The sequence below is a fragment of the Nasonia vitripennis genome, chromosome 5 (assembly GCF_009193385.2).
Source record: "Nasonia vitripennis strain AsymCx chromosome 5, Nvit_psr_1.1, whole genome shotgun sequence".
NCBI classification, from domain to species: domain Eukaryota; kingdom Metazoa; phylum Arthropoda; class Insecta; order Hymenoptera; family Pteromalidae; genus Nasonia; species Nasonia vitripennis.
Window position 1 is genome coordinate 25621151 of NC_045761.1, and position 23001 is coordinate 25644151.

Genomic DNA, 23001 nt, shown 5'->3' on the forward strand with positions numbered 1-23001 from the left:
CTTTTTAAAAAAGCACGTAGCATTAAATAATTACAATAATAAAAAGATCATTAGTATTATTAAAATATTTGTTTGATTTTTGTACATCGCGCATATAATAAATAATTTTTATATATATCATAGAAAATATTGAGCGAACACTTAAAAAAATTATTGGCTTGGAAGGCCTTTTTAGTTAAGAAATTGCATCACTTTCTTGGTGCATTCTAAATGAGAAAAAAAAACAGTTCTTAGTATGCTAATTCAATTTAGTGATGAAAAACATAGCAAGATTCAAGTATAAGTTTGCGCCATAAGGTCTGTCCTATCAATCTGACATCACACGTGTAGTCTATAACAGTTAGCTCGCTAAATTTCAAATTTTTCTCTAGTTTTGAATTAACTACTTAATAAATTAGTACCACTTAATAAAAAGTTTGAAATAATTGCTAAAAAGTACCAAATCTATTAGTAATCATGGGTGACATTTTTGAAGATATGGAAAAACCCTTTCTTCCTATGCTTATATCAAACTGGATTTTTGGCATCGGTATTATTGAATATCCAATAAGGAGGCAACTGAAACTACTGAGCATAGTTTATAGCACTTTAATTTTAGTTGTTTACGCATATTTAGTTTATATTTGTCATGCGCACATTTATTTAACAGCTGTAGCTCAAATTAAGCCTATTATAGAAATGTTACATTATTACACAAATATTCTAATTACTATTAGCATAATTATTTTTGGCTGGTTTCAAACGCAGGTATAGTAAATAACATTTATACAAACAATTACCTTAATTGGTCAGATTGAAATTGAAAATATTTTCTAAAAATGTGCTTATTATTAAAGGGATTACAAAAATGTATGCTAAAAGCAGCGCAAGCTAACCTTTTAATGCAACAAATTGGTATATTCAAAAATCATTCGAATATTTTGAAAAACGAATTGAGAAAATTTATGGCATTCTTTTTATTTATATTATCAATTATTATAATAAACTCTACAGTAACATTCTATAATTTTGTTCCAAACTACCAACAAATTATATTCATTGTAATATTGCAAAATGTTCCACTTCTTTACGGATACATTGCTGATTCTTCATTTTTGAATATCATTGGGTCAGTTATGAGAATTAACCTAACACTTTCATTTACTCGGAAATTTATGAATTGCATTTTTTACAGCTATGCATACTTTAAATTTGATAGCTTAAATAAATTATTAAAAAGTATATCAATAACTAAAGCAGACAACCCAATGCACAAAATAATTGCTAAGCAACCTTTTTATGAAAAAGTATATCCACAAGTTTATTCAAGTATCGATTACAAAGATTATACCTTCCTGATAAAGAAAATAAAGTAAGTTGGAAATCTATTCTGATGATACGCATATACATGATTATCATTAGTATAATTATTATAATATTATTGAAAATAATTTTCTACAGGTTAGCTCATTTACGATTAGTAAAATTATGTCGCGAAGCAAATAATCTTTATAGTTTTCATATTTTATTGTCTATTGCTATTGCTTTCGTTATGATAATAAATAAAATTTTTAATATTTATGTAGTTTTGAATGATGATGATATTGACGAAGGTTCTAAATTTAGAACTATTGTTAGAAGTGTAAATTGGCTTATATATTATATAGTTAGGAATTTAACCAGTTGCTGCCTCTGTACCACTGTTTTGAACACTGTAAATATGTTTTTTTAATTTCAATATTTACATATTGGACTGAGCAGCAAAACTCGTCATTTATGTTTATAGGCTACAAAAACTGGTGATTTGATTTGCGAGCTTTATGATGAACCTTACATTACCGAAAATACTAGAGCTGAGGTAATTTTTTATTATGATATTATTTAATATCATACAATAATCAATACCAAATGAACATTTTTTTAGATAAGATATTTCAATATCGAGCTGGTTCAAAATAAGTTAGAATTTTCTGCCTATGGTGTTGTTAATATTGATTTAACTTTGTTACAAGTCGTAAGTTCTTATATAAATAATAATTTTTTTTTATTACTATTTACTTTTGGTTTTCTACATGCAGAATTTTTTTAAGATGGCGTCTACTATTGCAACATACATTATTATTATAGTACAATTTCAAAAACTTCACTTTGTACCGAACGCACTTGTGGGAAACCAAACAAACACATATAGAATTTGAACCTAAGAATGGTGTAAGAAATACCTTCAATCTTGACACAAGATATTATACAAGATACTAAAATTATATCTTAATTTTTATAGTTCAAAATTTTTCCTGATGAGTCAAAAAATAGATTAGTTTTTGCATCTGTACGAGAAAATTGATTTCTCTGAGTGAAGAATACATATTTACATTGTAGGGCATCCAATAATAATAAAAGTAAGAGTGGATTTTAAGATGATGGAATTTTTATTCTGATGAAAGAAAAATAAAAAACAAAATTATAACCGCAAGCAAAAACATGATAAATAAATAAATATACTAATGAAATTCTAGCTGGCGAAAAATAAATCTTGCTTTATAAATCTTCATTCTTTAACTCGACGAAGAAGTTTAGTAGGTTCCATACCTGTACTCCTTATAGTCACAATATTTTTTTAAAATCTTTATTGAAATGGTCGACATATTCGTTGATATGGAAAAACCATTCCTACCAATGCTTGTATCAAATTGGATATTTGGTATAGGTATCGCCCAATATCCTATTGGAGTACCTCATCGTGTATTAAGTTTTACTTATTCTTTATTAAACATTACACTCTATTGTGTAGTTGCATTTTTTGCTTATCCTTACTATATCAAATTCATCGATGTAACAAAATCGACGTTAACTACAATGATATTTTCATTTTCTATCAGCATTTTATTAACCATCATAATGATCACATCTGGTTGGTTTCAAGCCAAGGTAAGTCAATATCTATTTACAAGATAATTAGTGCTAAGCCGTGTATAAATTTGCATTTTCTTGCACAGGGTGTACGTAAATGCATTATCAAAGCAGCCATAGTGAATTATCTTATGCAACAAATTATGATTCCAAAGGAAAGCACAGTCATTTTTTTCAAGGAATTCATCAAGTTTTTAATCCCTCTGACTTCTATCTTTCTTATAATAACATTTAATTTATTTATTACGTTTTCTGAATCCTTCGCTCACATAGGTCAAATAGGAGCAAATTTCACAATGAACTATCCAATCATTGTAATGTTTATAATCGATTCGTCTTTTGTAAATATTATAGGGAAAGTTAAAAATTATATATTAATACTCATGTATAATAAGTAGTTTAAGATCCCCTTAAAAAATAATTTAACTGCGTACTTTGTTTGACATTAACAGGTATGCAAATTTTAAATTTATTAAACTAAATGAACTCTTGTATAGTTTATTAACAAGTTCAGCAGATGTACCACAACATAAGAGGACATTCAAAGAATTTATTTATAAAGAAAAAAATTCGAAGTTTCAATATTTAAAAAGTATTAGAAAAGACTATAGTGATGTTATCAAGTGTGCAAAGTTCGTAATTTAATAAATTTTCTATAAATTATGATAATTATTATGTATTTTATACGAAAACGTCATTATTTTATTTATCTAAATTTATATCAGGCAGATTCATCTTCGTCTCGTAGAATTGTGTCAACATGCAAGCAATACTTATGGACTGCATTTTCTGATATCTACTGCTTTTGCAATTGGAATAATGATATATAATACGTACAATATTTATAATATATTAGCGAGCATCGTGATAACCAGCGCTGAATATAATATACACATAATGAAACCGATATTATACAACTGTAATTGGCTTACTTATAACATTTTAAAAATAGTTCGACTTAGCTGGTTTTGTGATTCAATTTGTAAAGAGGTAAGCAAAATTAATAATATGACAAAAAAAGTTATAGTACACTACAAATAAGATATTTGAAATAAATAGTCTGTACGAAGTGGTGATATAGCAAGTGAACTTTATGACGAACCTTTCATAAGTGAGAATACCAAATCTGAGGTATGATTTAATTATACATTTGAAAGATTTTTGTTTTCATAATTTCGTTCATGAATTGTACAGAAGGAAATTGTATTTGCAGATACGAGATTTTGAGAACGAGTTAATTTCAAACAAATTAACATTGACAGCTTATGGATTTTTTCATCTAGATTTTACACTTGTTCATGCGGTACTTTTTCACAGTTTATTAATTTAGACAAATAGATTTTATGCTTTTCAATTTAAATTAATTTCTATTTTTAGATGATCTGTACTGTAGCAACCTACCTTATGATTATAATTCAAGTGAAATCTACATGTCGATAACATTTAAAATAACTAAGAATGCTAAAAAATCGTTCGCACATATTTGATTACTTATCACTACATCCCCATAAAAGCTCATGATTCATACAGAATTTCTTTTTATATTTCTACTTAAAATGATACGTCCATTGGGTGGAATCGATTGGCTTACATAGATGATGAGCACACCTCATACCCATCTCATTAGTTGCTGTTGTACTACGCACTGTACTTGTCAGCATTACGAGAGTACGGTTCAAGCAAGTAGTCTTACGCATTGGTGATACAAAGTTTGAAATTTTTTTCAAATTAAGTAATCAAGTCTACTAATCATGAGTGATATAATAAACAAATTAGAGAAAGTAGTTTTGTCTATTGCATATTACACAAATTGGTTTTGTGGTATAGGCATAATCGAATATCCAATAGGAAAACAGCACCGTGTCATGAGTTTTTTATATACTGGAGTTGTATTAATCGTATATAGTGTACTGTCTGTCTACGTCTACTCCGACTTTGCTATAGTCTCTCGAGACTATGAAGTTAATCAGACAATGATGAAAGGTGTATATTGTGCTACGTTTATTCTGACCTTCAGTACTATCGTTATGGGGTGGTATCGCAATAAGGTAAATTATTACATTCGCTTTTATTTATAGCTGTAGAATCGAGATTTCATATTATACATTTTGTTGTAAAGGAAATACGTTCTATTCTACAACGAATGAATATTGCAATGCGTATAATAGACAAATTGGGTGCATCAAAAAATTACACAAAGGCATTTACAGTACAAGTAGGCTATGCTGTTGGAACCTTAACGTTTCTTATTATCATTGTAATAATTAATGCACTTGTTGTATATAAACGTGATCCTAAGCATGATAGTCACGTATTGACTGTGATGGCTGTAAATTATCCTTTAATAATTTTGCAAGTCGTTGATACATTGTTTATTAACATTATTCAGTAAGTTGAAATTATAGCATATTCATATAAATGTTTCTGGAAAGTGACATATTTATGCATCACACTTGTTCGTTATAGGTATGCTAGAAAAAATATGAGAGTAATAAATGACGTATTACGAGAAATGCTCACGTCCACACAAGATTTTCCTCAGCACACAAAAATAGTGAGGAGATATTTAAGAACTTTGGATAGTCCAGAGCTTGATACGGACATTGTGGATCAAAAAACAGATGCTGAAGATAAAATGTACACCATAAATATGAGCAAGTAAATCCTTTTCTATCAAATCAAAAACTAATATTCCCTAAAAAAATGTATCAAATACCGAATATAATTGTTTACAGAAAAGCCCATCTGACTTTGGTCAAGATTTGTCAAGAGACTGATGACACTTTTGGCCTACATATTTTGTTATCAGTCATCGTTGCTATTATAACGATAACCGTATCGATTTATCACATTTATATGCTAGTCGATTATTTGAGTATTTCACGAGCTATTTATGATAATACATTACTACCTGTCTGTATTTTGCTAATCTACTACTATGTCAAAATCCACGCTATAAGCCATTTTTGTAGTTCAACATCTGAAGAGGTAGCAGTAAAACTTTCAATTTGATTCATCATGATTCTATAAACATATTTTACTAACAAAATGTCTTAGGCAGTAATTACTGGGGACATCATATCAGAACTGTATGATGATTCTTCTATAGGCATAGAATCTCAGACAGAGGTATCTGAATTGCACTGCTATTACGTTATTTTTTACATTGCCCGAGCTACAATTTATAATTTTTTTTTTTTTTTTTTAGATAAGACAATTCGGTGATCAGATAGTACAAAATTCTTTGACTTTTAAAGCTCACGGATTTGTCACTCTGGACTTTACTCTAATTCAAAATGTAAAGAACGGCATCAAATGTGTTAGTAGTTTTAAATGTACGCTTTTTTATTTTAATATATTTATTATGCTGCAGGTCGTAGGATTTGTAACAACCTATTTGATGATTTTAATTCAATTTGGAAGTTCTACGTCAATAGAGATTTCACGTTAACAAATTAATGAAAACCATTAACAGTTTTACTGTAATATATCATAATAACCATGATTAAATATAATCAAGTATATTTATCGATGTGGGAGTATCATCATTATCATAAAACATTATTAATATTATTGATTTTTTTATAATCTTCAGAGAATCATATTAAACGAGTCTAGCTATTTTATAGTAAATACATTATATTCTTTGAGGTGTATGTACGCTGCAGCATATTAATATTCTAAAAGATTACTATTTGAATTTAATATATAAAAAATGAACGAAAATGTACCAAACATTATAAAGGAAATCCAGAAACCGGCCTTACCATTTTTTTTTTTATCAAATTGGATTTTCGGTATTGGCATAATTGAATTTCCTGTTGGTACACCACAGCGACTACTTAGCTTTTTTTACACTTTCTTTATTTTAACACTGTACTGTAGTCTTACGGCGTATGCATATCCTTTCGTACTTCTATTAATTAAAGAAGTGGAGAAGAATATATACATGGTATATCTTTACTTTTTCTTTAATATTTTTCTCACAATCTGTACAACTGTTTTGGGATGGTACCGAAGTGAGGTATGGGGAAAAGCTCTTTTTAATAAACTATTCTGTAAGTACTATACTAATGAATTTCAACTAACATTTAGGGATTGCATGAAATACTTGTTCACGTAGCCATCGGAAATCACATGTTGGAAAAGATTGGAGTCGCCAAAGAATATTCCAAAACATTTCGTTCGTAAATGACATTTCTATCAAAATATATTGTTATTATTGTGATTGTATTAACGGTAAATGTAGTCGATATGCTGTCGAGAGATTTTTCAAGAAGTAGCAAACTTATATCCATAATTCTTTGCGACTATTCCATAATTATTATATTTGTAGTTGATATATCCTTTATTAATATAGTGAAGTGAGTTATATACCATTATACTTGATATTTTGCTAGTCCATTGATCTTGTACTACGATTTAAATAAATACATTTATTGAATAGTTATATTGAAACGAAGATAAACCACATCAATAAGTTATTAATGATTTTGTCTACAAGTACAGATAACTACCCGCAACATAAGAGAATATTGAATGAATTTAGAAAAGAGTACCAAACATCCTTATGCGAAAGAGATGATCTTATTGTATTGGATAAAACATTTATTATTCGCACTGCAAAGTAAAATTTACTTTATGAAACATTTAATTTTATACTGAGAAATTATTTTATAATTGAAATATAATTTATTTTTATGAGAGTACAGGCAAGCACATTTGGAATACATCAAAAGATTACGAACAGCTGAAAATATTTATGCTTTGCACATAATTATGACCTTTTTGGTTGCCGTTAGTATGATTACGGGAAGTTTGTACTACATTTATATCCTGGTGTACGCGACATTTTTTCAACATAAATCTTGGAAGTTTGAAGTTAACAGTTGGAATTGGCTAGTATACTATACTACAAAGATTTTCGTATACAGCCATTCTTGTGATTCTGTTATACAAGAAGTACGTTTCATCAATGTAATTTTAAGAATATCAAAATATTGTTTTAAAATGTTTATCTATAAACTAATTAATATTTTTAGCCAAAACAAAAAACAGGCGATGTAATCTTTGAATTATATGATGAACCTTTGATTAGTAAAAGAACTCGAGACGAAGTAAGAACTCTTCATTAGGCATCAATGATTTAATAAATTATTTAATAATGAAAGAAAGTAGTGACTGCACTATATTCTAATTTCAAATATGCATGATTTATTGTAGATCACAGAGTTTCACATACAATTAATACAAAACTCATTGGAATTTAGAACTGGTGGATTCATTACTATTAACTTATCTTTGATTATGGCGGTATACGATAAATATAACATCCATTAAATTTTGTAATGATTTCATAAAAAAAAATTTTAACGTGTATGTGTTTAAGATTATTGGCGCAGTGACAACTTATCTGGTGATATTAATTCAATTGAGTTATTCGCCGATATAAATGTTTTAAACAACAAAAAATCTACAAAAAATTATGAGCTCACTTTCAGCTCAAAATAGAAAAGTTTTTCAAAGGTCCGTATAGCATATAAAACTAAAAATAAAAACCTTTTTTAACTCCATTTTAACTCTATAGTATTAAAAGTCAGGATACAACTGATAATATACACGAGTAAAATATACTGTGTTATTGCTTTCGAATCATGTGCAAATCTGATAACTGCACTACGCACGCAAGTTTTGACGCATGACCTTCAGTGTGGTAAATCTGTCAAGTTTTTAATGCAAGGATCATTAGTATTACAATAGGTATTGTACGCAGTGAAGAAAGATTTGTGAAACTATATGTATGTTTTAATTTTAATCATAAACATGCCGTTATTGTTCTTAATAAATAAATTGATATAATCGATGTACTTAATAAAAAGTAGATTTTCATGTTGAACACAATGGTTTTAACAAAAGAATTATTACGACCATCTATTCCATTGTACATATCAAATTGGATTTTTGGAATCGGCATTATTGAATACCCTTTAGGAACACAACATCCAATCGTTAGTTTTATTTACTCTTTGATCATAATTTTTACTTACTGTTTATTATCAGGTATCGCTTATCCTTACATTATGACTCTATCCGAATATTACACTAGCAATGTTCCAATCAAAATTATGTTTTACTCTAACATATTGTTGATGATAAGCATTATTATTTTAGGTTGGTTTCGTAGTAAGGTAAGGTCAAATATATATATATATATAGAACATAAACTATAAAATATTCATAAATAATCCATAAGTTTATTCATTAAGGGGCTCCAAGATTGCATAAAACATTTAAGTGAGGCTGATTCCTTAATGGAAAATATCGGTGTGGAGAAAAATTACAAGCTTGTTCACAAAAGATACCTCTTAAAAATTTTCTACGGTTTTGTATTTATGATAATTTTTATGATGCTAAAAGCAGGGATAATTCTAACAGAAAATCTAATGATGCATGAAAGAATTTTAGTTGTTATAGTAACAAGCTTTCCCATAATAATAATATTTGTTGCTGACTCCACTTATACAGGTATTTTGAGGAAAGTATTTTATATTGTTTATTGATAGTCTTTTATTTTATTTTATATTTAAAAAATTTCAACAATAGGTATGTCCGTTATAAGCTGAAAAAACTGAATGAAAAATTGAAAAATTTATCGACAAGCTCTATTGATTCTCCTCAGCACAAAAGAGTTATGAACCCCACTTACGTTGTAAGAAAAGTCTTAAAAAGAAACGAAGAGCTTATTCTGAGAAATGCAAGGTAAATTTAAGTTAAGACTTACTTTTAAAAAATGAATATATTATAATTTAATGTCGAATTTCAATACAACAGGCTAATCCACACGAGATTAGCAATAGCTTGCGATCTAGTTAATACAAATTTCGGATTACAAATTTTTTTGTCAATCGGAGTAGCGTTTGTTTCTATATTGTGTAACTTACACAATACTTACATGATAATAAATGACTCTCAAATAAAATCCCAGCAAAAAATTTACAAAGCATTTACTATATCATGCGTTTGGATAATTTACTATACTATAAGAATCAGTAGCTTCAGTGATGCATGTAGCAGTTGCCAAAAAATGGTAGGTGGTAGAATCTAAATTTTACTGTACCCCATACTTAAATATATATTACTTTTTTTTTTCATAGTCTATTCAAATAGGTTATTATATAAATGAGTTTTACGATGAACCTTTTGTCAGCAGTGAAATACAGTACGAGGTACAATGAAATCTTTAAAATGTCTTTTGATTTGTTTTAAAACAATAAATAATATATTAAAATCTTTCACTTCATTGCCAGATTAGACGTTTTAATGTTCAGTTAATACAATTACCATTACAATTCACAGCACTTGGATTTATTAATGTTGATCTTGCACTCATACGCGTGGTAATAACCTGTTATACTTATAACTATCTTATTTATTGTAGAGTCGTTAAACTGATTTCAAATAATTAATTTTTTCAGATGATAGGCACTATAATCACGTATCTAATGATCATGATACAACTTGGAAAAGTTCAACCTGCAAGGAATTTTAGCGATGGCACCAATTTCTTATAATCTCACTTTTTAATTTTTGTTTTACGAATAAAAATAATAATAAATACGTCTTTATATAGTTGCATATAAATCAATCCTTAAATAAGTAAAAATGAACATGCACACATCACAAGGTGGAATCAATTTCAAGCATTATTGCATACAAGCACGATCATGGTGAATGCTAAAGCTATCATTACACTTATAGTTTTTTATCATTAGCTTGAATCGGTATATTCTACGCATTTGGCTATAGCTTCACAGTATGATGATTCGTCAGAATAGGGACAGAGTAATTGTTTATCACCAAGTAACACATGCGTGAACAAGTTTAAAATTATTCTGGAACTAATAAGAATCCATATAATAGTTTTGCTTTATTGTTGTTCGTATTCTCGAAAATTTTTCGACTATCAAACAGCTTTAGACTAATTACTGCATAAATATATCAAAATGGTTGACTTAAAGCCAATATCAAAATCAGTTTTACCTGTGCTAATCGTGAATTGGATATTTGGAATAGGTGTAATTGAATATCCTTTAGGAAATCCACATCCTATTTTCAGTTTTATCTATTCTTTGATCAGCGTCATCCTTTTTGCTGCATTAGCAATTTGCAATTATTTTAACATAGATTTGTTTATTAAAGTCACGCCAGGCATTGCTGTGCCAATAAAGGTAATTTATTTCTCACAAATCATACTTGTAATGAGTACCGTAATTTTAGGATGGTATCGCAGTAAGGTAAATATTATTTCGATCGTTATCATTTATAATTTAAATAAGAACGAGTAATAACTCCAATATATTGTATAAAGGTAATTCACGAATGTGTTGTAAAGGAAGCATTAGCTGACAACCTAATGGAGCATATTGGCATACAAAAAAATTACAAACAAATGTTAAAAGTTCAAATAGGCAATGTACTTGGCGCATTGACATTTGCTTTGTCTGTGATAATAATTAACTCGTGTATGATTTTTACGAACGACAAAATACCGTTGCGTTCCAAAGTTTCGTCAGCATTTACAATGGGATACCCTGTCCTCGTAACATTTATCGCTGATACAACATTCATGAATATTGTATGGAAAGTATATTATCTATTAGACTAAAAAGGCCAACATTTTGCAAACGCTAAAATACATTATTCGGACAAACTAATTTTGAATAAACATGCGAAAAAGTTCAAATCTGTTTAGCAAATTCAAAGTTATTTTGTCCGAATACTGTGCATGACATAATTGAAATAAAAAAATTTAACACTCGTATATTACTTTCAAAACAGCAGCTGTGCTAAATATAGGTTTACAAAGTTGAATGAATTATTATTGAATCTATTGACGAGTTCACTTGATTTTCCCCAACATAAACAAGTATTGCAACCAATTAATGATCTTAAAATATTAAAAATTGGTACTGTACAGAAGTCATCACGTAACTATGTAACGATTATAAAAATAGCAAAGTAATTGACTATAAAAGAATTGAAATCATTTCAAATCTCATGTTTATAATTCACAATATAATTCTTAACTGTTACCAGACAAATTCATTTGCAATTAATTAAAATATGCCAAGAAGCAGACAATTCATATGGTTTCCAAATACTTTCATCGATTCTTGTGTCAATCATGGTAATAACGGCTAATATGTATATGGAGTACATAATAGTAGTCAAACTTAACTTGCCTCGAAAATTTGTGTATAGAACGATAATTATTGGATTCATTTGGATTACCTATCAAATAACGAAGCTTTTTGCTCTAAGTTGGGTGTGCAGCAGTTGCGTCGAACAGGTTTGCGATCAATATAATAACAAACATGTCTTCCAAATAAGCTTTCTTATATTCATGATCATTCATACCAACAGGCCATTAAAACAGGAGATGTAATAAATGAATTTTATGACGATCCTGTAATCGATAACAGAACGAAAACTGAAGTTGGTACACGATTATTATGTTTCTACGTATTGAATTGCGATGCAATAAAATAAACTCATCCCGTGGTCTTATTTTACAGATTCGCTACTTCAATGTTCAATTAATCCAAAAACCCTTAAAATTCACAGCTTACGGATTTATTGATCTGGATTTTACATTAGTACAAGGGGTATTGCAATTTCATATTTAATATAAACATGTTGAGACATCTCAAGCTATAAGTTTTTTTAAATTTCAGATAATAGCCACAATAACTACCTATTTAATGATAATGATTCAACTTGCACATATTCCTTCATCTCCAATTTTTCAAAACAATTCTACATCTAATGCACTTATTCGCAGTTAATACAGTTATCAATTTCTGATAAATTATTAAATCATCACGAGACAAGAAAAAAACTGTATCTTCTTAATCTCCATCTTGCGTTTTACAATATTTTATTTATTTATTTAAAAATAAATAGGATTCAAAAGCTGACCTTGTATCATTGCTACCCTTCCCCATTCCTACGTCAAAGTAATTACGGAGACACATAAAATTATCATAATTAACAGCACTGAAGTACGTGGTATCATGAAATCGATCGAGCAAGCCACCAGTGCCACTTACAACTCTTCATCCATGCAGTACACAGAGACAGACAAGCTCATCACGCAAGCTTCATAAATAAAAAACAAAAATATTTTCTAATATACGTGTGTGTTTTGGTCAAAATGTTAATATTTCATTTTCTGAGTATGATATTGCATTTAATAAGATTAAGTTACTTTCAGTGATGAGTCGGGGTTAAAACAAGTGAAGTCTAAAGGCAAAATTTATTCAAACCAATATTTTTAATGATTCACTCGGCGGATTATTCAAACAAAATAATGGAGGATTTAAAAAAAAATCAAAAATATGTCCTTCCTTTGTTCGTGCTAAACTGGTCGTTTGGAATGGGTTTGATGGAATATCCACTCGGTACACCGCATCCTATCATAAGTTTTTTATATACGCTACTTTGCATCATTGTTTACATCACACTCTCAGCAATAGCGTATCCTACCATCATCAAGTGGTCCGAACTCTGCGCATTCAACAATAAGGTTCCTGTGAAGATACTTTTTTACTCAAACATCATTAGCAACGTCTGCTTTGTCATCATGGGGTGGTATCGTAGTAAGGTAAGAATTAGATTTTTTTTTCATAACAATACGAATTAATATATTATTATTATACAATCTATGTCGAAGGGTTTGAATATCTGTCTCAACAGAACGCTTCAGATAGACGACTTAATGGAACGTATTGGCATACAAAGAGATTACAACAAAATGTTCAGATGCCAACTTAGTAAAATGTGTCTTTTCCTACTGTTTTCCTTTGCCGTGATCATTGCCCACTCGTTCATAGTATTGTCACAGAATGAGCCAATAACTTCGAAAGTATTGACGATGACGGTAATGTGTTACCCGATTATCCTAATGCTTGTAGCTGATTCGACATTCTTAGTTATTATCAGGAAAGTATGATTTAACATTCACCTTTCAACGATTTTCGTGAGATTTGAAACTTTTTCGTTTACAGTGTACCGAGCTACAAATTCAAACTACTGAATAATCGCTTAAAAAAAATGCTAACCAGCAAAGCTGATTCGCCTCAGTATCGAAGAATCATCAAACCGTTAAAAAGCTACAAAGATTCTTCACCGCAACTTACTGAAGAAGTTCTACGAAGTCCCGTTATTGTTATCAAAACCGCCAAGTAACTCTTTTTATTGCACTATTCTCAATCAAACACTAAACAAATAAATAATGACGAAGCAAAATTATTTTCCAGAGAAGTGCACATGCTATTAATCAAAGGTTGTCAAGAATTAAATCATTTGTTTGGTTTGCAAATTCTACTATCTCTAGTAATTGCGTTCGGAGTAATAACAGGATATCTTTACGACACCTACATGTTGATGCATGAGAGAAACTCGCGAAAATTAATTATTTACAAAGCAATATCTTCTTCAAGCATTTGGATTGTTTATTACACTGTCAAGATCTGGTGCTTGAGTTGGGCGTGTGATAGTTGCACTCAAAACGTACGTAAATATTTATGTAATGATTATCGTGGTGATGCACGTTAATACTAACCAAAGTATCTGTACTCATAGTGTATACAAACTGGAAACCTTATCAACGAATTGTACGATGAACCATCGATCAGTGACGATACCAAAGCTGAAGTAAAAAACTCAAATATCCATTTATGGTTCGTTTTAATATAGATATCTTTGCGTAAATAATGCAACTTCCTTTCAGATTCGTAACTTCAACATCCAGCTGATACAGAGGCCACTACGGTTCAATGCATGTGGATTCATCGATCTCGATTATACTTTGATACAAACGGTAACCCTTTAACATCGCGAATTACATGGATCGTCGCATCCGAACTAAGACTTAATTTTCATTTTTAGATGATAGGATCGATTACCACGTATCTGATGATTCTGATTCAGCTAGGAAACTCTCAAGAAACAACGATGAGTCAAGAGCTTAAAAAAAATGCCACGCATCACCTGCATAATGTTGGAACATCTCGTATAAATGATTAAACAGACATATATGATCGATCAGTTGATAAAGGATTAATTTCGATTCGGTGCCGAGAGAGTACTTGATCAATTAGACCGACGCGAGAATCCCCGATTGAGTTTTGTCGGTTCCCCCGCTCGACGCGTCGATCTATGAAATTGACCCGTGTATAACCGGGTCAGTTCCTTTGTAAAAGTTTTTGAGCTTTAGCGATTACTTGAGCCTAGATTCAAGGACAAGGTAATACACAGAAAACAACTTTTTTTATTGAACAATTATCTCCCTCGTGAAAATGCACTTTTTCAACCTTCTATATTTTTCCTTATAGTCACTGTAATAAAGTGCTTTTATCGATTTTCATCGGACGGCTCCGTCGGCAACGTAAATAATAAATTTTAATCCACTCCAAATTCTACTAATAACAACCAAATTAACAGGTTCGGAATAAAAGCGTCAAACCATCCACATCCTCTCGATCCGCAAAAACACTCGCGACTCATCTCCAGCCACCCCATCGACTCCTCCTCCTCCACAACGTTTTCCAAAAGACACTGCAGACGACACAGCGAGAGAAAGAGAGACAGAAGAGGTGGAGGCCGGAAAGCCAGAGCAGAGCCACATTAATTGGGAATTAGAGGCGTGAGCCGGAGCAAGCGAGCCGGCCACCTGCTACTCGGGGAGAATTGATTTATCGCACCCAAGGGGAACGAGCCACTCGCTCGCGCGCACCATATAGCCCCTCTGCACAGATCGCGTAAAACGCCCTGTAGCGTGTAAGTCAGGGCTTGTGAAGATTCGACCCCCCGCGGGGCGCTGCATTATACACACGTGCGAGCGCTTCGACACCTTTGCTTTATTGTCCGGCGATGCTCGGAGAGCCCTTGTGGTGCACATATAGGCACCTATGCGTTTTAGGATAATTAGCATAGTCGGTGCGTGCAGTTTGAAACTACTTTGGCTGATTGCACCGGACGAGGCGGTTATGACCGCTGATTATCGAAATTGAAAATTTCAACTGGCACGGAGCCACTCGAGCGAATATATATGTGCCTCGTTTTTCGAAAATCGAGTGCAACGCGCAACGATTTCTGTTCGCGATTGGGGTGGCGACGAGTGTGGGCTGAACGAATATCGCAACAACATACGGCTTGGATTAGGAGCAGAAGCTGCCGGGAGGCTTATCCAGATACACATGAGTGTAGGCACAGTCGATGTCATCTTAATCCTCAAACATCGTTTATCATTCGGCGAAACTGTTTGACGTTTACTGATTCTACGTCATTGAATTTTTTTTGTAGGGCTTTGACTCGTCAAATGTTTGTTCGATGTTTGAGAACCTTTTGTTAGTTTAAAAGAGTTATGGGGTCGATTTAGCTCACAAGATTCCTTGGCAATGATTGAGTAAACAAATTTCATGAGTTAAATATAAACTTTTATTTGTTGGGGTTGAGAATATTCAAACGGTCGCATTTATATTCTGGTAATCTTTCACGTGCCAAGATAAAAATATGCTGATTTACTTAACATGATGCTTAAAATTTGAATTTACGTTATTGTAAATTCTAACAAAATAATTATTAAATGTAATAACATTCGTCATACCTGATTCAATTATTTACATTTGTACAAAATACGACACTTCACTTGTCCTAATCCTTCTTCATGTACTTCAATTTATTTTTGAATTTCTTAGGATTCAATCCATAAGCTTTCAGTCTTTCAGCACTTAAGGAAGCAATTTGATCGACTTCCTTGGAATCGCCTTTATTATCCTTTTTGTTTTTCTGTTTATTCTTCTCCAAAAACAGTAATCGTCTTTGCTGTTTCTTGCTCAGTACGCCGTTTTCAGGCTTTTTGTTGTTCTTATTCTTTTGCTTCTTTTTCATTTTCTCACCTTCAGAAGATTTTACATTTTGAGTTTTGTCACATTGTTTGACGGTGTCTTGAGCTTTGGGTTTGCTCTTGGACTGCTCATTCGATACTGTAGACTTCATATGTTCGAAATCAGATTTACCACTTTCAAGATCGTTTTGAACAGTCTTCTTCTTTTTCTTTTTCTTCTTTGATACTTCGGTTTGCTTATCTTCCGTAGATTCATCTAGCTTTATCTTCTTTTTACTACTTGGCTTGTTGTTTTCTTCCGTCAAATTGCTTTCAGTAGTAGAATCTTTCTTTTCGGAAGTCGATTCCGTTTCTCCCTTAAACTTTTTCGATTTCTTAGCATTTGACTTTCCATTTTCGACGGATTTTTCCTCTTTTTCTTTCTGTTGGTCGTTGGCGATTTCTGCGTTGATCTAGAAAAATGAATCAGTCAGTTATTATAAAATCTGCATGATGCAATTTATAAAAAAAAACTGCTTTTACATACCTCTCCATTCTGCTTGTTCTTTCTCTTGCGTTTGCGACTTTTATTTGTACCTTCAGTTCCTGGACTTGGTAGAATACCAGAAGGACCAGGTAATGGGTCTGGCGTCTCTTCTTCTGGGGCACTTTATTTGAAAATAAACACAAAATATATTACATTTTATCTTAAATTTTGCACTGACATAGGCACAAATTGCTATTTACCTGTATAAACTTTTCAGAATCTTTTTCTTGAGAGCCTCATTAGCAGCTTTATGTTTGTAAATTTTTACTTCGTTCAATTCTTTATACTCAGGCTTGTGCTCTAAGGCCTTTTTCAAAGAGCACCATTTATTTAATTCTCTATCATCGGCCATTAAAATCTGTAGAAATATTAAGTTCCAACATAAAAGTTTCACAAACTCATCCTTACAATTTCACTTTTTGACTGAATTTCGTAAAATAGCTTACCTCTTCTACTGTCAAACCATAATCATTCGGCACTACTTGTCTGTACTTAAATCTACAGGGCAAATCACCTATCATGTCTTCATAATCAAGAGCATAATACTGATCATAATATTCTTGATAAGAAGGGTGTAATGTAGGATCAAACTTGGGCTTTTCTTTGGAAATCAACTCGGCGAATTTACTTCGTCTCCTTTTCTTTCTTTTCTTAGTAGATTCTACTAATTCTTCTTGCAAACTTTGCCCATTGTAATCTGCATCCATCTGTAAAAAAATATGACGTTTAAATCAGACTCATTACTTTGTTACCAACTGATGATAGCTATACAAACATTGAATTCTGGATCCTCGCAATGAGGTGCATCGTGATATGGAATCTCTTCTTGGGAAATTTCCTCTGCTCCTGGTTCGTAATCATCCCACGTAGATTCTACCTGTAATTCTTCATCAATATCAGGAAACTCTGGCTTTGCATCTTCTTCTTGTCCAGCATAATAGTCTTCATTAAAGATTTGAGACATCTTTTTGTCATACTCATCAGGATCAAAATCTCCTTCCAAATCCATCATACCCAATTTTAGATCATCGTTTCCTACGGGAAGTACACTTAGTTATTCGATTTTAAAATTAATAAACATTCTAAACCCAGCTTACAAACCTGTAATTTCTTTTAGTTTTTCTATTTTTTCTTCAATTTCTTTTCTTTTCAGGGCTTTCAATTCCTTTAATTCTTCCCTTTTCTTTAATTTTTCTTCTTCCTTACGAGCTTTGACTTCTGCTCTTTTTTGAGCTCTTCTCGTGTCTTTCTTTCTTAATGAATTTTCTAAGGTACGAGGATACCTTATAACAATAGTGATGATATTAAAACAATGATATTATTGAATAAAAATAAAGTTAAATAAACTTGACAATCACCTCTTTATAAATTCTTGATCAGGTTCTTCAAACCTAAAGTTGTACTTGTGTTCAAATTCTTCTTGAGTATTGATATTGCGCTCATCTTCTGACAAATTTTCATCAGAATCATGGGCTATATGTTCGTAGTCAAGATTGGCATCATCTACTGATTCTTTATCCAAAAACTTATTATTCAAAACGTAATCTCTCAAAAACTTTTCATTTGCATCCAAATTAGGATCAGTCCAGAAATCTCTCAAAGGTTTCAATTCTTTTTCTTGCTCCTTGTTGATATCTTTTTTCTGACCCTTAAGCCATTCTTTATAAGCTTCTTCTTCCTATGAGCATTGTAAAATAAATATTATAAATCAACATTTAAAATCCAATTATTTTATCAGTATTAATAAATTACCTTTTGCTTCTCTTCCTTAGATTTAGTTTTAGGCTTCAATAACAAATCATCTTCTTGATCCTCCAATACTTTTTTAAAACTTTCCTTGAGTTCCTGCTGCTCTTGAACATAAGTTGGATTACGAGGCTTTGCTTCATTTTCATTGACTTCATCCTCGCTGTCACTGTATTTTCCACCTCTTTCCACAATGATTTTACGTTCATAATCACGTAGAAACAAGGATTTCTCTTTCTTTTCTTTCTTTGCACCTTCGACACTCTTCAAATCCGTTTCATCAAAAAACTTGACTTTATCATCGTAAATTCTTGGATCTTTATTCTTGAGACAGGCCAGGGTTTTATAAAAGTTCTTCTCAAATTCTTCTGGAATTTCCTGGTAAAACACAGTAAGCATAAGTCCGAAATTGTTTACGTCAAGTTTATAATGATTAATTCAACCTACCTCTCCTTCGTCATCTTCAGACGATTCGCTTGAATCTTCATCGGATTTTAAAAGAGTTTCCGCGTCCTCTCCATAACGCGCTTTCACTGCAAAATCAATTGAACAAGTTGTACACACGATATAAACAAACAGCATCAACATTTTTATCTGCTATTTTCACTTACATTTGTGCAACTCCTCCTTCTGCCGCCAATTGTCGTAATTCGTGGCATAATCTGTGTTGATGTTAAGCTTTTCCTCAGAATCTGAATCGTCGTTTTTAAACAATTTCTGCATTTTTACTGCCACAGTTTAGAGAGAGACATGGAAACGAAGAACACGTTCAACTGCGAATTCTAACCTCTAAATCGGAAATGCACAGTTTTGTCCACGCGCACGTGCGCACGAGTATAGCGCTGCGTTCGCAGTATAAAGACCTAACTTTTCTGATGATGTTATGCGCGGCTCGGCTACTGCAACATGCTTGAGGTTGAGAAGGAAGACTATGCTATGGGTTATTAGTTGCGAAATGATGATTTTTAAAATTATTATTCAAAACTTTGGCGTGCATAAAAACTGCTGATACGGTTCAAAATTTTAATTTAACGTTTTCGATTGTTTTTTTGAATTTGTTCATTACTTTTCTTGAGTGCGCTGTAAGTATATTTTTGAGTAAATCTCTTTACATTCTTTTGACTCTAGCGATTCAATTTTCTTTTCTATTCCAGGAAATTTAACAATGATGAACATACTAAGATGTTGTAGAGGAAGATTGCAGGTGACACCTGTCACCACAATTTTTCGCAGGCCGTACATAAAAATATCGAACAAAATGGAGATATTGTTGAAACAAGCTGACAAAATACCACGAAACTTTGAACTTATATATAGGTATCCAACATTTAGAAGTGCTGGATTTCTGTTCCACACAGTTAATTTCGTTACCATGACTACATTTACAGTAGTCGCATGTGCATATTACATGGATAAACCTATAAATGAAGATGAAAGAAAGCTAGATTTGATACAAAACCCAGTACGTGGAGTAATAGTAGGTTGTGCTACATTTCTAATACTTGCTTTAACATGGACTATGCGTAGTAGGTCTCCTATGAGAATTTATTATCATCCGGACAGTAAAGCATACAGAGCAATTTTCCTAGGAAAAATACCGTACTCATTAGAATATTATGAATTTAACAGAGGCCAGATGAGTTACGTATCTCCAAATTCCATATTACCATGGCGAAGTTTATTATTTGAAGCAAATGGTCGTAAAATGATATTGTACGATGACCATTTCAGAACAGCAGCTGATTTCGCTGAAATGTTTAAACCAGAAGAAAAATAATTATTAACGTTTTGTACATACTCTACAAATTAAAAATGTAAAATAAAACTTTAATTAGCTTCAATACATTTTTTTATTTTTTACAATTATGTTTATAAACAGTTTTTATATGATAGCTTATTCAAGCCATCTAACACGTTTCATATGATAAGTCTTACTTCAGTTTAATAGCTAAACTATGATGCTGGCAGTAAACTATTTTCAATAATTGAATTAGAAACTGACACAAATATAAAATTCTAGACAATTCTTTAAAAAAATTCATTTATTTAGTTCTTATATATATAATATGTATTTACAGCGTCATCACACATAAATGAAATTTGTTTAGTCATAAAATATCAACCTATGTACTTGCATATCTGTTCATAAGGAATTCTTTTTAATAATTTTCTTCTTTCTTTTAACTCAATGTCAACACAAAAATCATCGATTCTCACTTTTTCAACGGTAGCAATTTCACCATTGTATTTACCCCACAAAACCATGACATCTCTGCCAATTGATGGGATTACTGTTTCAAGATATTCCTGATCTATCTTAATAACATGTCCTTCTACATCTTCAGGTGATTTCAATTTAATTTTCCCAATAAAACAATTAGCATCCATCACTTCCTCAACTGTTCCTTTAGCTTTGTAATATTTATCTCCAAGAGATTTAGTGACAACCTTGACTGATAAATCTTTTCTGAGCCAACCTTTGAATTTGTCTTTTTCATCCTCACTCTCACTGTCTATTCTCGATTTTTTAGATGATACACTTGTATCCTTGTCTGTACTTTTTCGTTTTGGCAATTGTTTTTCTTTTCCAGAACTACTTGTGCTCTGTTCATCATCACTCAGAGGTTCTTCTTTAACTTTTACTAAATTTGGCTCTTTCTTTATAGCCAAAACTGGTTGTAAGGGTAACACTTTTTTGGGCTTTAATTTAAGTTCAAGCACAAGTGGAGCATCATCTTCTGGTCTTGCAAGTGGTTGCTTAAATTCCTCTGTGCCATCATCAGTAGTTTTTCCTTTTTTAACTTGCTTTTCAATGAATTCCATCATCCTCTCTTGATCATCCTTGTCCATTTTCTCTTTCTTTTCTTTTTTCTCTTGAGCAGCCAAGGTATCAGGATCTCTGTCTATGTACGTCACAAACCAACCTTTCTCTGTTTCATCGACAACACATTTACCAGTTCTACCCAACCATTTTATATATCCAGTTAGCGTGAGCCACATGGTAGCATTCATGTGTATGTGAGTTCGATCTGCAATGTACTCCTGATACACCCTATTCGCTGGTACACGTTTGGTTCCAAACTGGCGTTTCAACAGCTGTAAGAATCCATGGGAAAATTCCTTGGAAAATTGATCCATGTACTTGTTGGCATTATCAGCAAAGAGTAGCAACTGTCTGTGGTGGGACTCGGACATTGTGTGACACTTGAATCCATTCTCATCTCTGCACTGTTTTTGACACATCTGACAATACCAGCGTAGCTTCTGCAGACCCTTGGCTTTTATTTTATTTGCGATGTATTTGGGTGTCCCGACTTCGTGTTTACCCATTTTGCGAAAACAGCAAAGACTTGATATGTAGCTTACAAACAATCTGGTTCTTAAACAAGCAATCGCAGTTAACTAAGAAAGGACGTTTTGCAAAGTGTCAACACTGACACAGACACCTTCCAATAACATAACCTCAATAACAAAGTCACTTCGTGACGTCACGAGAACATCTGTAGAGTGTGATGTCGCTACTTCACACGATGGCAACGCAAGGCGGGACTCGGAATACTTATTCGACTTGGAAAAATGTTTTCTCGTTCAAGAAATTGCTTCAAACTCAAAGGCTTGAATGTTCTGACGGTGTTTTCTCTTTGGCTTTCCGGCCTCTACTCCGTCCTGTGGTCCGTCATTACGATGGATTCACTCCTACTTCATCAACGACCGTAGCTCACATCGCGACCTTACCGACCTCCGCTAACTCAGTTCCCTTCCCAGCCGTATCCCTCTACATTCCCCCGCACAAAAAGCCGCCCATACAGAAAAATAAATAAACCGTCTCCTCTCGCGGCCGCGACGAGGAGAAAACAAAAGCGGCGTTCGGGGGGCAGCGCTCCGCTGCTAGTAAGGGTCCCAAACACGGTGGAGTGCGCACGCCCGGAGT

At 32.0% G+C, this 23001-nt stretch overlaps 6 protein-coding genes and 4 pseudogenes across 8 annotated transcripts; 8 read left to right on the top strand and 2 right to left on the bottom strand.

The window, feature by feature from the left end:
- The first annotated feature begins 456 nt into the window (after positions 1 to 456).
- On the top strand, positions 457 to 2177 carry Gr51 (gustatory receptor 51). The gene is made up of 7 exons (NM_001190535.1): positions 457 to 747; positions 837 to 1108; positions 1175 to 1351; positions 1441 to 1693; positions 1766 to 1837; positions 1904 to 1993; positions 2070 to 2177. The coding sequence occupies exons 1-7, from the start codon at positions 457 to 459 to the stop codon at positions 2175 to 2177; spliced, it is 1263 nt and encodes a 420-aa protein (NP_001177464.1).
- A 436-nt stretch (positions 2178 to 2613) lies between these two features.
- On the top strand, positions 2614 to 4329 carry Gr52 (gustatory receptor 52). The gene is made up of 7 exons (NM_001190536.1): positions 2614 to 2907; positions 2976 to 3274; positions 3342 to 3521; positions 3615 to 3879; positions 3949 to 4020; positions 4103 to 4192; positions 4267 to 4329. Exons 1-7 carry the CDS (start codon positions 2614 to 2616, stop codon positions 4327 to 4329), a joined length of 1263 nt encoding a protein of 420 aa, NP_001177465.1.
- A 221-nt stretch (positions 4330 to 4550) lies between these two features.
- Positions 4551 to 7312, top strand: Gr53 (gustatory receptor 53). Of its 2 annotated transcripts, NM_001190537.1 has the most exons (7): positions 4641 to 4937; positions 5009 to 5277; positions 5356 to 5547; positions 5625 to 5883; positions 5947 to 6018; positions 6098 to 6187; positions 6263 to 6340. In NM_001190537.1, exons 1-7 carry the CDS (start codon positions 4641 to 4643, stop codon positions 6338 to 6340), a joined length of 1257 nt encoding a protein of 418 aa, NP_001177466.1. The 2 variants fall into 2 exon arrangements, with proteins under 2 accessions (XP_031786745.1, NP_001177466.1); XM_031930885.1 differs by having other exon boundaries at positions 4551 to 4937; positions 5625 to 5877; positions 6098 to 7312.
- Gr54PSE (gustatory receptor 54 pseudogene) lies at positions 6605 to 8341 on the top strand (annotated as a pseudogene).
- Positions 8778 to 10460, top strand: Gr55PSE (gustatory receptor 55 pseudogene; annotated as a pseudogene).
- Positions 10893 to 12734, top strand: Gr56PSE (gustatory receptor 56 pseudogene; annotated as a pseudogene).
- On the top strand, positions 13226 to 14976 carry Gr57PSE (gustatory receptor 57 pseudogene; annotated as a pseudogene).
- LOC100122189 (protein KRI1 homolog) lies at positions 16367 to 19906 on the bottom strand. Its single transcript, XM_008208857.4, has 10 exons — positions 19682 to 19906; positions 19518 to 19603; positions 19077 to 19448; positions 18683 to 19002; positions 18426 to 18607; positions 18100 to 18359; positions 17771 to 18031; positions 17525 to 17682; positions 17325 to 17445; positions 16367 to 17250 (listed from the first exon to the last, which is right to left on the bottom strand). The coding sequence occupies exons 1-10, from the start codon at positions 19791 to 19793 to the stop codon at positions 16606 to 16608; spliced, it is 2517 nt and encodes an 838-aa protein (XP_008207079.1). The 5' UTR covers positions 19794 to 19906; the 3' UTR covers positions 16367 to 16605.
- Positions 19653 to 20911, top strand: LOC100679852. Of its 2 annotated transcripts, XM_003426574.5 has the most exons (3): positions 19653 to 20152; positions 20225 to 20532; positions 20700 to 20911. In XM_003426574.5, the coding sequence occupies exons 2-3, from the start codon at positions 20236 to 20238 to the stop codon at positions 20757 to 20759; spliced, it is 357 nt and encodes a 118-aa protein (XP_003426622.1). In that variant the 5' UTR covers positions 19653 to 20152; positions 20225 to 20235; the 3' UTR covers positions 20760 to 20911. The 2 variants fall into 2 exon arrangements, with proteins under 2 accessions (XP_003426622.1, XP_008207080.1); XM_008208858.4 differs by having other exon boundaries at positions 19803 to 20152; positions 20225 to 20911.
- Positions 20912 to 21094: 183 nt separating this feature from the next.
- LOC103316209 (DNA/RNA-binding protein KIN17) lies at positions 21095 to 22927 on the bottom strand. Its single transcript, XM_008208856.4, has one exon. It carries the CDS (start codon positions 22398 to 22400, stop codon positions 21189 to 21191), a length of 1212 nt encoding a protein of 403 aa, XP_008207078.1. The 5' UTR covers positions 22401 to 22927; the 3' UTR covers positions 21095 to 21188.
- Positions 22928 to 23001: the final 74 nt, after the last annotated feature.

Excerpts from the sequence above, each read along its gene's own strand:
- Gr52 (NM_001190536.1), top strand. The coding sequence starts at position 2,614 with ATGGTCGACATATTCGTTGATATGGAAAAACCATTCCTACCAATGCTT. Across the intron at positions 2,908-2,975 it reads CTGGTTGGTTTCAAGCCAAG|GGTGTACGTAAATGCATTAT; the intron begins GTAAGTCAATAT and ends TTTCTTGCACAG. Across the intron at positions 3,880-3,948 it reads GTGATTCAATTTGTAAAGAG|TCTGTACGAAGTGGTGATAT; the intron begins GTAAGCAAAATT and ends TGAAATAAATAG.
- LOC103316209 (XM_008208856.4), bottom strand. The coding sequence starts at position 22,400 with ATGGGTAAACACGAAGTCGGGACACCCAAATACATCGCAAATAAAATA.
- LOC100679852 (XM_008208858.4), top strand. The coding sequence starts at position 20,236 with ATGATGAACATACTAAGATGTTGTAGAGGAAGATTGCAGGTGACACCT.
- Gr53 (XM_031930885.1), top strand. The coding sequence starts at position 4,641 with ATGAGTGATATAATAAACAAATTAGAGAAAGTAGTTTTGTCTATTGCA. Across the intron at positions 5,878-5,946 it reads GTAGTTCAACATCTGAAGAG|GCAGTAATTACTGGGGACAT; the intron begins GTAGCAGTAAAA and ends AAAATGTCTTAG. Across the intron at positions 6,019-6,097 it reads GCATAGAATCTCAGACAGAG|ATAAGACAATTCGGTGATCA; the intron begins GTATCTGAATTG and ends TTTTTTTTTTAG.
- Gr51 (NM_001190535.1), top strand. The coding sequence starts at position 457 with ATGGGTGACATTTTTGAAGATATGGAAAAACCCTTTCTTCCTATGCTT. Across the intron at positions 748-836 it reads TTGGCTGGTTTCAAACGCAG|GGATTACAAAAATGTATGCT; the intron begins GTATAGTAAATA and ends TTATTATTAAAG. Across the intron at positions 1,352-1,440 it reads TTCCTGATAAAGAAAATAAA|GTTAGCTCATTTACGATTAG; the intron begins GTAAGTTGGAAA and ends AATTTTCTACAG.
- LOC100122189 (XM_008208857.4), bottom strand. The coding sequence starts at position 19,793 with ATGCAGAAATTGTTTAAAAACGACGATTCAGATTCTGAGGAAAAGCTT. Across the intron at positions 18,360-18,425 it reads AAAACTAAAAGAAATTACAG|GAAACGATGATCTAAAATTG; the intron begins GTTTGTAAGCTG and ends TACTTCCCGTAG. Across the intron at positions 17,683-17,770 it reads ATGGTTTGACAGTAGAAGAG|ATTTTAATGGCCGATGATAG; the intron begins GTAAGCTATTTT and ends ATATTTCTACAG.